At 57.5% G+C, this 14701-nt stretch overlaps 1 protein-coding gene across 1 annotated transcript in view; it reads right to left on the reverse strand.

Annotated features, from left to right (window-relative positions):
- The window catches only part of LOC119962331 (receptor-type tyrosine-protein phosphatase-like N), a 296288-nt gene that overhangs the window by 214874 nt on the left and 66713 nt on the right, over positions 1 to 14701 (reverse strand). The window contains exon 8 of the mRNA XM_038790310.1: positions 4198 to 4277. Coding sequence (XP_038646238.1) covers positions 4198 to 4277 — 80 coding nt within the window. The remainder of the gene's footprint in view (positions 1 to 4197; positions 4278 to 14701) is intronic.

Genomic DNA, 14701 nt, shown 5'->3' on the forward strand with positions numbered 1-14701 from the left:
GGAATCGAACCCGGGACCCTGGAGCTGTGAAGCTACAGTGCTAACCACTCTGCTGCCGTTGCCACGGGTGGCCATCACTCTTCCAGCCGGACTGAACGTTCCAAAAAAAAAAAAAAAAAATGTCCAATTAGGGGCAATTTAGCGCGGCCAATCCACCTACCCTGCACATCTTTTGGGTTGTGGGGGGTGAGAGCCATGCAGACACGGGGAGAATGTGCAAACTGCACGCGGACCGTGACCCCGGGGGCCGGTTCCTCGGCGCCGTGAGGCAGCGGAGCAGGAATGAAAAACGCCTCAATTTTCCACCTTTTTGGTGGCACTGAACGCTGTTCAATTTCCAAAGACGGCTCTGGAGCTGATGGCAACAGCCCGCTCAGCATAGAGAGTATTCCATCCTTCAGACTGTCAGGCATTAGAGCTGGAGGTGAAGGGCGGGGGTGGGGGAGGTGGGCAGGGGGGGGGGGCGAGGATTATTTCCAATTACAAGCTGACAAAGGGCAGCCCGCTCGGACGGGATTTGCTAAACGCTGGAGCAGGAGACCCCCTTCGCCGCCCGCCCCTAGCGCGGAGATGTTTAATTCATCCGCGCCTCCCTCCCGAGCAGGTGCACAGAGGCGGAGCTGACTGACGTACACGGCACTTACTGTGACCTACATTGAGCGAGAAGGTCACATCCATATTCAGGGGGAGTTTACAGAACGCAGAATCCCCTTTGTGAGCTGCTCTCCCGAGCACATTGAGGCTGCCATTCAATCAGAATCCCAACAATCGACAGCCTTCCAGGCTGCAGGAATAATTACCCCGCCACTCACCGCTTTTATTTTATTTAAATCATAAAACAGATGAAATGGCGAACCTGTGCCCTCTGTAGATTAGGGAGATGGTTAATGAGAACCTTCTCCCACTTGGAGACATAATGCAAACTGGGATCCACCCTCCAACCCCCAGCTGGCCCGCCGTACACATAGAAATACAATTATTGATGCTATTTATTACAAGAGAAATAGAGGACCTGCATTTAGATAGCACCTTTCAAATCCTCGGTGTCCTCCAGACCACTTACAGCTGATTAAATCCTTTCAGAATGTAGTAATTTCAGAAGTTCAGCAATATGCAAAATTCCCACAAATAACAATGAGAAGAGTAGATGGTCAGACAATCCTTCTCTGTAGTACTGGTTGGGGGCTCAATATTAGTCCAGGGCACTGGGTAGATTTCCCCCACTCTCTTTCACCTGAGGGGGCAGGTCTCTAACTTCTCATCTGAAATGCAGCACTTCCAACAGTGCGGCACTCCCTCAGTACTGACCCTCTGACAGTGCAGCACTCCCTCAGTACTGACCCTCTGACAGTGCAGCACTCCCTCAGTACTGACCCTCTGACAGTGTGGCACTCCCTCAGTACTGACCCTCTGACAGTGCGGCACTCCCTCAGTACTGACCCTCTGACAGTGCAGCATTCCCTCAGTACTGACCCTCTGACAGTGCGGCACTCCCTCAGTACTGACCCTCTGACAGTGCGGCACTCCCTCAGTACTGACCCTCTGACAGTGCAGCACTCCCTCAGTACTGACCCTCTGGCAGTGCAGCACTCCCTCAGTACTGACCCTCTGACAGTGCAGCATTCCCTCAGTACTGACCCTCTGACAGTGCGGCACTCCCTCAGTACTGACCCTCTGACAGTGCGGCACTCCCTCAGTACTGACCCTCTGACAGTGCAGCACTCCCTCAGTACTGACCCTCTGGCAGTGCAGCACTCCCTCAGTACTGACCCTCTGACAGTGCGGCACTCCCTCAGTACTGACCCTCTGACAGTGCAGCGCTCCATCAGTACTGACCCTCTGACAGTGCAGCACTCCCTCAGTACTGACTCTCTGACAGTGCAGCACTCCCTCAGTACTGACCCTCTGACAGTGCGGCACTCCCTCAGTACTGACCCTCTGACAGTGCGGCACTCCCTCAGTATTGACCCTCTGACAGTGCAGCACTCCCTCAGTACTGACCCTCTGACAGTGCGGCACTCCCTCAGTACAGACCCTCTGACAGTGCGGCACTCCCTCAGTACTGACCCTCTGACAATGCAGCACTCCCTCAGTACTGACCCTCTGACAGTGCAGCACTCCCTCAGCACTGACCCTCTGACAGTGCAGCACTCCCTCAGTACTGACCCTCTGACAGTGCAGCACTCCCTCAGTACTGACCCTCTGACAGTGCAGCACTCCCTCAGTACTGACCCTCTGACAGTGCAGCACTCCCTCAGTACTGCCCCTCTGACAGTGCAGCTCTCCCTCAGTACTGACCCTCTGACAGTGCGGCGCTCCCTCAGTACTGTGGGAGTGATGCCCCGGGGCTGATGTAGCAATGTCCAATGTAGCAATGACTGTGCTGTGGTTTGTTACATGGCCACACCGATCAGGGGGATACCAAGCTCGATGGCAGGACTGTGTTGACTCTGTCTGTCATTCTTGGGTTGAGGTCTGATTAGGAACGGACATGGAAATAACTATCAGCCATAATGCCCTCCCCGACCCCCTCCACTGGAACGGAAGATCCTGTCGCTACCTACAAGGAGGCAGGACAGAGAAGGCATAGAGGAGTGAGCGAGGCAGGAAAAGAGGGATGGGTGAGAGATCAAACAGAGAGAGGGATGGAAGAGGTGCTGAGACGTAGAGGAGGGTTAGGGAGGGATGAAGGTGGAGACAGGGGCAAACAGCGAGGGGTGACGAGTCAGAGAGGGGGGGGGGCGAGAAGGTGTGCGGGGAAGAGATGGAGGGAGAGGGATGGGGGAGGTGAAGGGAGGGCGGGAAGGAAAGGGAGGGGTACAAGATGGAGAGTGGGTGGGGCCAGGGGACAGAGAGGGGGCAAGATAGAGGGAGTGGAATTGGGGGAGGGGGTAAGAAGGAGGGATTGGGATGGGGAGGAGGCGGGATGGAGGGAGAGGGATGGGGATGGGGCAAGATGGAGGGAGTGGGATTGGGAGGGGCGATATGGAGGGAGAGGAATGGGGAGGGGGTGGGATGGGGAGTGGGCGAGATGGAGGGAGAGGAATGGGGAGAGGGCGAGATGGAGGGAGTGGGATTGGGAGGGGCGATATGGAGGGAGAGGGATGGGGATGGGGCAAGATGGAGGGAGAGGAATGGGGAGGGGGGGGATGGGGAGTGGGCGAGATGGAGGGGGTGGGATGGGAGAGGGCGAGATGGAGGGAGTGGGATTGGGAGGGCGAGATGGAGAGAGAGGGATGGGGAGGGGGTGGGATGGGGAGTGGGCGAGATGGAGGGAGAGGGATGGGGACGGGGCGAAATGGAGGGAGAGGGATGGGGGAGAGATGGAGGGAGAGGGATGGGGAGGGGGCGAGATGGAGGGAGAGGGATGGGGAGAGATGGAGGGAGAGGGATGGGGGAGAGATGGAGGGAGAGGGATGGGGAGAGATGGAGGGAGAGGGATGGGGGAGAGATGGAGGGAGAGGGATGTGGAGGGGGTAAGATGGAGGGAGAGGGATGGGGATGGGGCAAGATGGAGGGAGTGGGATTGGGAGGGGCGATATGGAGAGAGAGGAATGGGGAGGGGGTGGGATGGGGAGTGGGCGAGATGGAGGGAGAGGAATGGGGAGAGGGCGAGATGGAGGGAGTGGGATTGGGAGGGGCGATATGGAGGGAGAGGGGAGGGGGCGAGATGGAGGGAGAGGGATGGGGGCGAGATGGAGGGAGAGGGATGGGGAGGGGGCGAGATGGAGGGAGAGGGATGGGGAGGGGGCGAGATGGAGGGAGAGGGATGGGGAGGGGGCGAGATGGAGGGGGCAAGATGGAGGGAGAGGGATGGGGAGAGATGGAGGGAGAGGGATGGGGGAGAGATGGAGGGAGAGGGATGGGGAGAGATGGAGGGAGAGGGAGGAAGAGGGATGGGGAGGGATGGGGGAGAGATGGAGGGAGAGGGATGGGGGAGAGATGGAGGGAAAGGGATGGGGGAGAGATGGAGGGAGAGGGATGGGGGAGAGATGGAGGGAGAGGGATGTGGAGGGGGTAAGATGGAGGGAATGGGATGGGGGGAGAGACGGAGGGAGAGAGATGGGGAGGGGGCGAGGTGAGGAGTGGGCATTGAGGAGAATGGGGGAGGGGAAGGTGGGGAAATGGAAAGATTAGATACTACCATAGCCCCTCCTGATGCTGTGGAGTAACCCCATGGGAAAGATGGATACTTACTGGCTTTGTCAGTAACCCCAGCGATGGTTAGGTTTTGATCGTTTTGCCGCACTCGGAATGTTAATGCTGGTCCAATCACACTGAAAAAAACCACAGACAGACCTTCATTTATATAGCGCCTTCCACGGCTCAGAACTTCCCGGAGCACCTTCTGGTCAGTGGAAATACTTTTGTAGTGCATTCGCTATTCTGATGCAATATAACTGGCTGCCAATTTGTACACAGCAAGATCCCACAGTTGCGGTATAACAAACCGACGACCCTGTCATTCTGGCGTTTGTGTTGGCCGAGGGATAAACCTGGTTCCCCGACACCAGCGAGATCTCCCCCCTGCTCTTAATTCAGAAAGTGCCGTGTGGTCTTCTCCAGTCACCCGGGACAGCAGACTGGAGGTCAGTCTCGCGCCCCGGCTGAGTTCCGGCACCTCTGACAGTGCTGGACTCCCTCAGTGCTGCACTGGGGTGAGAGGGGGGGGGGGGGGGGCAGCCTGCATTTTGCGGCCTGGCGACTTGAACTCTCAACTTTCTGACCCCGAGGCGACACTAGCGGCCAACTGGAGGCTACCTCGCGGGAGAGGGGAGAGTAATCAGTGCGAAACAGGCAACCTGCTGTCCACAGCAGCAATAACAATTACCACACGCACACACATAGAAAATAGGAGGAGGCGACCATTCAGCCCATCGTGTCCGCTACACCATTCAGTAGCACAATGGCTGATTCTCGAATCTCAACGCCACAAACCACACTCTCCCCAAATACCCTTTGCCGTCTTTAGTCTCTTGAAATTTCTTTCTTTCTTGAATATATTCAGTGAATGGGCCCCCCCCCCAAGAAACATCATTGTCGCTGCATCTAGTATGTCTAGCCCTGTCAGAATTTTATACGTTTCAATGAGGTCTGCTCTGTATACAAGCTATATTCCCACATACAAACCTTTCAAAGCAGCAGGCAAGGTGATCATAGAATTTACAGTGCAGAAGGAGGCCATTCGGCCCATCGAGTCTGCACCGGCTCTTGGAAAGAGCACCCTACCCAAGGTCAACACCTCCACCTTATCCCCGTAACCCAGTAACCCCACCCAAAACCAAGGGCAATTTTGGACACTTAAGGCAATTTAGCACGGCCAATCCACCTAACCCGCACATCTTTGGACTGTGGGAGGAAACCGGAGCACCCGGAGGAAACCCACGCACACACGGGAGAACGTACAAACTCCACACGGACAGTGACCCAGAGCCGGGAATCGAACCTGGGACCCTGGTGCTGTGAAGCAATTGTGCTATCCACAATGCTACCAGCGCCTGCCCTAAGTCAGTTCAAAAATAACGTATGGTTTAAGTAGAGTAAATAGCAAGGGAGTTATACTAAACCTTCAGAAGGAAATTGGATCAATACTTCAAAGGAGAACATTCACAGGGCTCTGGGGAAAAAGGGAGGTGTGGGAGGGAGTGGGTTACAAATTGGACAGTGCGGGTGCACAGTGGTTAGCACAGATGCTTCACAGCTCCAGGGTCCCAGGTTCGATTCCCGGCTTGGGTCACTGTCTGTGCGGAGTCTGCACGTTCTCCCCGTGTCTGCGTGGGTTTCCTCCGGGTGCTCCGGTTTCCTCCCACAGTCCAAAGATGTGCAGGTTAGGTGGACTGGCCATGATAAATTGCCCTTAGGTTAGGTGGGGTTACTGGGTTACAAGGATAGGGTGGAGGTGTGGGCTTAAGTGGGGCGCTCTTTCCAAGAGCCAGTGCAGATTCGATGGGCCGAATGGCCTCCTTCCGCGCTGTAAATTCTACGATTCTCTTCCAAAGGGCTGGCAGGAACATGATGGGCCGAAATGCCTCATTCTGTGCTGCGTTACCCTCTCAGCATTAGTAAGTTATAGACGAGATGCAGCAAGGATCAAGGGGAGAGGATTAGTTTGGGAGTCTGGGAACTAGGTTATGGAGTTCAAAGCCCTCTCGCAGTAACAAGGTTGCAATGCTAAGGGGGTCCTGCTTTGCCAGCAATGCTCTCTTTCAGGTGAGCCCAATAGGTGAGGGGCTTGTCAGCTGGTTCAGGCAGGTCAGGTGGACACTATCCCAACAGGAGGGAAGGGCTTTGCATCTCGGACAACATTCCTCCCTAAATTACCATCAATAAACACACAAAACACACACTCCACGGAACCATTGCGCACGGGGAGGTAGAAACAGGAGGAGGCCATTCATCCCCTTGAGCCTGTTGCACCGGAACATCAGGAAGCCATTCAGCCCCTCGAGCCAAATGGATAGGAGAAGCAGGAGGCCATTCAGCCCCTCACATCTGTTACACAGGAAAAGGAGGCGGCCATTCTGCCCCTCAACAGCTGTTACACAGGAAAAGACGAGGCCATTCTGCCCCTCAACAACTGTTACACAGGAAAAGGACGAGGCCATTCTGCCCCTCAACAGCTGTTACACAGGAAAAGGACGAGGCCATTCAGTCTCTCGAGACTGTTCCAACACTAAAAGAAATTACTTCACTGAGCCATCGCATAAATTGAAGACAGATCTAAAGATATTTTGGACAGGAATGGAACGAAGATATTATGGGGATAGAGTAGGAGAAGGCAGCTGATGTAGCAGATCAGCTCTGATCACGAAGGGTTTAGATTGAACAAATAGAAACACGAGAAACACAACGTGCTCCAATCAGGAAAAAGGGGGTGGAACAAATCCAGTCAGCTCTGGATATTGGGGAATAGACAGCATTAGTTAAGGAGAAAAAGGGAGGCTTATGGCAGATATAGAGGGGTCAGAAATGAGGAGAGTAAAAAGGGGATATAAAAGGATATTGGCAGGTAAAATAAAGGAAAATCTGAAGTTGATTTACAAGTAAATTAAAGGGTAAAAAGATAACGAGGGAAAGAGTAGGACCCATTAAGGATCACAGTGGTCATTTGTGTGTGGAGCCGGAGGATGTAGGTCGGGTTTTAGCTGAATTCTTTGTGTCGGTGTTCACTCGTGAGAGGGACTGTGTGGGTATAGAAATCAGGGAGAAGGGCTGTAAAAAAAATTAAAGAGATTAACATAGACAGAGAGGTGGTTCCGAGGCAGCCTTAAAAGTAGACAAATCTCCAGGGTCAGATGAAATGTATCCCAGGATGCTGAGTGAGGCAAGGGAGGATATAGCTGGGGCGCTGCCAATAATTTTCAATTCCTCTCTGGCCACAGGAGAGGTACCGGAGGACTGGAGGATAGCCAATGTGGTTCCATTATTCAAAAAGGGAGAAAGGGATAAACAAACAGGTCAGTCAGTCTAACCTCAGTGGTGGGGAACCTATTGGAAGCAATTCTGAGAGACAGAATTAATGTGCATTTGGAGAGGCAGGGACTAATCAAGAACAGTCAGCACGGTTTTGTCAAGGGGAGGTCATGTTCGACCAACTTGATTGAATTTTTCAGAGATGACCAGGTGTATAAATGAGGGAAATGCATTTGACGTAGTCGACTTGGACTTCAGCAAAGCTTTTGACAAGGTGCCACATGCGAGACTGACAGCGAAGGTAAGACCTCGTGGGATCCAAGGACATTTGGCAAATTGGATCCAGGATTGGCTGAGTGGCAGGAAGCAGAGGGTGATGGTCGAGGGGAGTTTTTCCAACTGGAATCCTGTGTCCAGTGGGGTTCCGCAGGGACCAGTGTCGGGGTCCCGCGGGGATCAGTGTCGGGGTCCCGCGGGGATCAGTGTCGGGGTCCCGCGGGGATCAGTGTCGGGGTCCCGCGGGGATCAGTGTCGGGGTCCCCCGGGGATCAGTGTCGGGGTCCCCCGGGGATCAGTGTCGGGGTCCCGCGGGGATCAGTGTCGGGGTCCCGCGGGGATCAGTGTCGGGGTCCCGCGGGATCAGTGTCGGGTCCCGCGGGGATCAGTGTCGGGGTCCCGCGGGGATCAGTGTCGGGGTCCCGCGGGGATCAGTGTCGGGGTCCCGCGGGGATCAGTGTCGGGGTCCCGCGGGGATCAGTGTCGGGGTCCCGCGGGGATCAGTGTCGGGGTCCCGCAGGGGTCAGCTTTGGGGACCGGGATCAGTGTCGGCGTCCCGCGGGGATCAGTGTCGGGGTCCCGCGGGGATCAGTGTCGGGGTCCCGCGGGGATCAGTGTCGGGGTCCCGTGGGGATCAGTGTCGGGGTCCCGCGGGGATCAGTGTTGGGGTCCCGCGGGGATCAGTGTCGGGGTCCCGCAGGGGTCAGCTTTGGGGACAGGGATCAGCGTCGGGGTCCCTCGGGGATCAGCGTCGGGGTCCCGCGGGGATCAGTGTCGGGGTCCCGCGGGGATCAGTGTCGGGGTCCCGCGGGGATCAGTGTCGGGGTCCCGCAGGGATCAGTGTCGGGGTCCCGCGGGGATCAGCTTTGGGGACAGGGATCAGTGTCGGGGTCGCGCAGGGATCAGTGTCGGGGTCCCGCAGGGGTCAGCTTTGGGGACAGGGATCAGCGTCGGGGTCCCTCGGGAATCAGTGTCGGGGTCCCGCGGGGATCAGCTTTGGGGACAGGGATCAGTGTCGGGGTCCCTCGGGGATCAGTGTCGGGGTCCCGCAGGGATCAGTGTCGGGGTCCCGCGGGGATCAGCTTTGGGGACAGGGATCAGTGTCGGAGTCCCGCGGGGATCAGTGTTGGGGTCCCGCGGGGATCAGTGTCGGGGTCCCGCGGGGATCAGTGTCGGGGTCCCGCGGGGATCAGTGTCGGGGTCCCGCGGGGATCAGTGTCGGGGCCCCGCGGGGATCAGTGTAGGGGCCCCGCGGGGATCAGTGTCGGGGTCCCGCGGGGATCAGTGTCGGGGTCCCGCGGGGATCAGTGTCGGGGTCCCGCAGGGATCAGTGTCGGGGTCCCGCGGGGATCAGTGTCGGGGCCCCGCGGGGATCAGTGTCGGGGCCCCGCGGGGATCAGGGTCGGGGTCCCCGCGGGGATCAGGGTCGGGGTCCCGCGGGGATCAGTTTCGGGGCCCCGCGGGGATCAGTGTCGGGGTCCCGCGGGGATCAGTGTCGGGGCCCCGCGGGGATCAGTGTCGGGGTCCCGCAGGGGTCAGCTTTGGGGACAGGGATCAGTGTCGGGGTCCCGCGGGGATCAGTGTCGGGGCCCCGCGGGGATCAGTGTCGGGGTCCCGCGGGGATCAGTGTCGGGGTCCCGCGGGGATCAGTGTCGGGGTCCCGCGGGGATCAGTGTCGGGGTCCCGCGGGGATCAGTGTCGGGGCCCTGCTGGGATCAGTGTTGGGGTCCCGCGGGGATCAGTGTCGGGGTCCCGCGGGGATCAGTGTCGGGGTCCCGCGGGGATCAGTGTCGGGGTACCGCGGGGATCAGTGTCGGGGTACCGCGGGGATCAGTGTCGGGGTCCCGCGGGGATCAGTGTCGGGGTCCCGCGGGGATCAGTGTCGGGGTCCCGCGGGGATCAGTGTCGGGGCCCCGCGGGGATCAGTGTCGGGGCCCCGCGGGGATCAGTGTCGGGGTCCCGCGGGGATCAGTGTCGGGGTCCCGCGGGGATCAGTGTCGGGGTCCCGCGGGGATCAGTGTCGGGGTCCCGCGGGGATCAGTGTCGGGGTCCCGCGGGGATCAGTGTCGGGGTCCCGCGGGGATCAGTGTCGGGGTCCCGCGGGGATCAGTGTCGGGGTCCCGCGGGGATCAGTGTCGGGGTCCCGCGGGGATCAGTGTTGGGGTCCCGCGGGGATCAGTGTTGGGGCCCTTGCTGGTTGTGGTTTATATAAATAATTTAAATATGAATGTGGAAGGGTTGATGAATAAGTTTGCGGATGAGACAAAAACTGGTGGGATGGTAACTAATGAGGAAGATAGCCTTCGATTACAGGAGGATATTGACGGGCTGGCCAGATGAGCTGATCAGCGGTAAATGGAATTCAATCCGGATAAGTGAGGTGATGCACTTGGGCAGGGCAAACAAGGCGAGGGAATACCCGTTAAACAGCCGGACCCGGAGAAGCACCGAGGGTCAGAGGGACATTGGTGTGCATGTACACCGGTCCCTTAAGATAGGGCAGGTGTATACAGTGGTTAAGAAGGTAGACTTGTCTTTATTAGCCGGGGCACAGGGTTTAAGAGCAGGGAGGTTATGCTGGAACTGTATAAAACGTTGGTTAGGCCACAGCTAGAGTATTGTGGGCAGTTCTGGAATCCACATTATAAGAGGGATGTGACAGCACTGGAAAGGGTGCAGAGGGGATTTACCAGGATGTTGCCTGGGCTGGAGAGATTTATCTATGAAGAGAGATTGGAGAGACTGGGGTTGTTTTCCTTGGAGCAGAGGAGGCTGAGGGGGGAGAGGATTGAGATATATGAAATGATGAGGGGCAGAGACAGGAAGAAACTTTTCCCCTTGGTGGAGGCCCCAGACTCCGGCTGGAAGTGGCCGGGCCCCAGACTCCGGCTGGAACGGGCCGGGCCCCAGACTCCGGCTGGAACGGGCCGGCACCCAGACTCCGGCTGGAACGGGCCGGCACCCAGACTCCGGCTGGAACGGGCCGGCACCCAGACTCCGGCTGGAACGGGCCGGCACCCAGACTCCGGCTGGAACGGGCCGGCACCCAGACTCCGGCTGGAACGGGCCGGCACCCAGACTCCGGCTGGAACGGGCCGGGGCCCAGAGTCCGTCTGGAACAGGCCGGGGCCCAGAATCTGTCTGGAACAGGCCGGGGCCCAGAGTCTGTCTGGAACAGGCCGGGCCCCAGAGTCTGTCTGGAACAGGCCGGACCCCAGAGCCTGTCTGGAACAGGCCGGGCCCCAGAGCCTGTCTGGAACAGGCCGGGCCCCAGAGTCTGTCTGGAACAGGCCGGGCCCCAGAGCCTGTCTGGAACAGGCCGGGCCCCAGAGCCTGTCTGGAACAGGCCGGGCCCCAGAGTGCGGCTGGAACAGGCCGGGCCCCAGAGTGCGGCTGGAACAGGCCGGGCCCCAGAGTCTGTCTGGAACAGGCCGGGACCCAGAGTCTGTCTGGAACAGGCCGGGGCCCAGAGTCTGTTTGGAACAGGCCGGGACCCAGAGTTTGTCTGGAACAGGCCGGACCCCAGAGTCCGGCTGGAACAGGCCGGGCCCCAGAGTCCGGCTGGAACAGGCCGGGCCCCAGAGTGCGGCTGGAACAGGCCGGGCCCCAGAGTGCGGCTGGAACAGGCCGGGCCCCAGAGTGCGGCTGGAACAGGCTGCGCCCCAGAGTCTGCCTGGAACAGGCCGGGCCCCAGAGTCTGCCTGGAACAGGCCGGGCCCCAGAGTCTGCCTGGAACAGGCCAGGACCCAGAGTCTGTCTGGAACAGACTTGGGCCCAGAGTCTGTCTGGAACAGACTGGGGCCAGAGTGTGCTGGAGGCAGAGTCGATTGTGAAATGGATAGATACAGAAACCGAATGGTGAAAGACCGGCGGGGTGGGGGAGTCAGCAGGGATTCAATGGGCCCAGTGATGGCTTTATCCTTCCACGATTCACCGATGGAGCAGCCTCCTCGAGGGGCTGATTTACCTCACCTTGTTCCCACAATTCAGGGTGCAAATCACCTCCAATATTTCAGTCGGGAAGAGGGTGGAGTATGTCGAGTGCCACGGCAGCAACATTAATATAGTCTTTACAAAGAGACGGAGAACATTCAAATTCATTTAATTATGTATGTAAGCAGATCACAGTTCCAGTCAGTTCCTGTGGTCCTGTCTGCCACCTAATGGTGGAAGTGAATGCTGCAACTCGCCCTCAAGAATTCGTCCCGAGTCTCCATATTTCTTCAACTATATAATCGTCGTTTCCCCCCTTTCCCAAACTAGAATCAGATCATAGAATGGTTGCAGCAAAGGAGGCCATTCAGCCCATTGTGTCTGTGCTGACCCACTGATGGAGCATTTCACCGAGTGACGTCCTCCCACCCCCATCCCACAGCCTTGCACATTCTCCAGATCGCTGTCTAATTCCGCTCTGAATGCTTCGATTGGATCTACCTCCACCTTATCTCAGGCCAATCGCCTTAAACCCCTGTCCTCTGGTCCTTGATCCTTCCACCAATGAGGACAGTTTCCTTCCATCTCCCCTGTCCAGACCCCTCATGATTTTGAACACCTCGATCAGATCTCCTCTCAACCTTCGCTTCCCCTAGGAGAACAATCCCAACTTCTGCCACCTATCCACCTCATCCCTGAAACCATTCCCGTCAATCATGTCTGCAAAGAAACCGGACAGACCACCCGGTATTGAACCAGGCACCGGAAACAACAACGGCAAACCCAGCCTTGCCCACCCTGCAAATTCCTCCTTACTAACACCTGGGGGCTTGTGCTAAAGCTGGGAGAGCTGTCTCACAGACTGGCCAAGCAACAGCCTGACAGAGTCATACTCACACAATCATACCTTACAGTCAATGTCCCAGACAGCACTGTCACCATTGCTGGGTATGTCCTGTCTCACCGGCAGGACAGACCCAGCAGAGGTGGCAACAGTGGTATACAGTCCGGGGGGGGGGTTGTCCTGGGAAACCTCAACATCGACTCTGGACCCCATGAAGTCTCATGGCTTCAGGTCAAACATGGGCAAGGAAACCTCCTGCTGATTACCACGTTCCGGCCACCATCAGCTGATGAATCAGTTCTCCTCCATGTTGAACACCTCTTGGAGGAAGCGCCGAGGGTGGAAAGGGGCACAGAATATGCTCTGGGTGGGGGACTTCAATGTCCATCACCAAGAGTGGCTCGGTAGCACCACCACAGACCCAGCTGGCCGGGGCCTAAAGGACAATAGCTGCTAGACTGGGCCTGCAGCAGGTGGTGAGGGAACCAACCAGAGGGAAAAACATGCTTGACCTCATTCTCACCAACCTGCCTGCTGCAGATGTATCTGTCCATGACAGTGTCGGTAAGAGTGACCACCGCACAGTCCTTGTGGAGACAAAGTCCCATCTTCACACTGAGGATACCGTCCATCGTGTTGTGTGGCACTCCCACCGTGCTAAATGGGATAGACTTCGAACCGATCTAGTAACTCAAGATTGGGCATCCCCGAGGCGCTGTGGGCCATCAGCAGCAGAAGAATTGTATTCAACCACAATTTTTAGCCTCATGGCCCGGCATATCCCCCACTCTACCATTACCACCCAGCCAGGGGATCAATCCTGGTACAATGAATAGTGCAGGAGAGCATGGCAGGGGCAAAACCAATAAATGAGGTGTCAGCCTGGTGAAGTTACAACACAGGACTACTTGTGTGTCAAACAACATAAGCAGCAAGTACCAGACAGAGCCAAGCGATTCCACAACCAATGGATCAGATCTAAGCTCTGTAGTCCTGTCACATCCAGCCGTGAATGGTGGTGGACAATTAAACAACTCACTGGAGGGGGGAGCCCAGCATATCAGTGCTGAAGCATTCGCAATCATTTTCAGCCAGAGGGGCCGCGTAGAGGATCCATCTCGGTCTCCTCCGGAGGTCCCCAGCATCACAGATGTCTTCAGCCAACTCGATTCGCCCCACATGGTATCAAGAAATGGCTGAAGACGACTTCCGGCTGCGGCTATGCGGAGCTAAGTCGCACGTTCGGCAGCTCCCGCTGGCATAGGCCTTTTGGGCTCTTTTTAGGGCCTGCTATGGCGCTTGTTTGACTTTTCCCGGTGTGGGAAGGTAACAGTAACATTTCCCTGCTGGTGTATGGATTGGACCAGGAGCGGGGCGATTAAAAGTGGCATTGGAGCAGAGAAAGGTGCGAGGGAGGATGACCAAGATGGCGGCGGGCGGGGACCAGGCAGCGTGGACCAGGCAGCGTGGACGCAGGAGCAGCAGGAGCTGCTCCAACGCTGCTTTAGGGAGCTTAAGGCAGAGTTGCTGGAACCGCTAAAGGCCTCATTCGACAAGCTCCTGGAGACCCAGACAGCCCAAGGGGCGGCGATCCGTGAGGTCCGGCAAAAGGTCTCGGAGAACGAGGATGAGATCCTAGGCCTGGCGGTGAAGGTGGAGGTGCACGAGGCGCTCCACAGGAAATGGCAGGCGAGGTTCGAGGAGATGGAGAATTGGTCGAGGCGGAAGAATCTGCGGATCCTGGGCCTCCCGGAGGGGCTGGAGGGATCGGACATCGGGGCCTATGTGGTCACCATGTTGAATTCTCTGATGGGAGCGGGGGCCTTCCAGGGGCCCTTGGAGCTGGAGGGGGCCCAACGGGTGCTGGCGAGGAAGTCCAAGCCCAGCGAGACACCGAGGGCGGTGCTGGTGCGGTTTCACCGGTTCGTTGATCGAGAATGTGTGCTTAGGTGGGCCGAGAAGGAGCGGAGCAGCAGGTGGGAGAATGCGGAGGTCTGAATCTACCAGGACTGGAGCGTGGAGGTGGCGAGGAAAAGGGCCGGTTATAATCGGACGAAAGCAATGCTGCACAGGAGAGGGGTGAAGTTTGGCCTGTTGAAAAATTGAAAATTGAAAATTGCTTTATTGTCACGAGTAGGCTTCAATGAAGTTACTGTGAAAAGCCCCTAGTCGCCACATTCCGGTGCCTGTCCGGGGAGGCTGGGACGGGAATCGAACCGTGCTGCTGGCCTGCTT

Source organism: Scyliorhinus canicula, chromosome 2 (genome assembly GCF_902713615.1).
Source record: "Scyliorhinus canicula chromosome 2, sScyCan1.1, whole genome shotgun sequence".
Taxonomy (NCBI): Eukaryota; Metazoa; Chordata; class Chondrichthyes; order Carcharhiniformes; family Scyliorhinidae; genus Scyliorhinus; species Scyliorhinus canicula.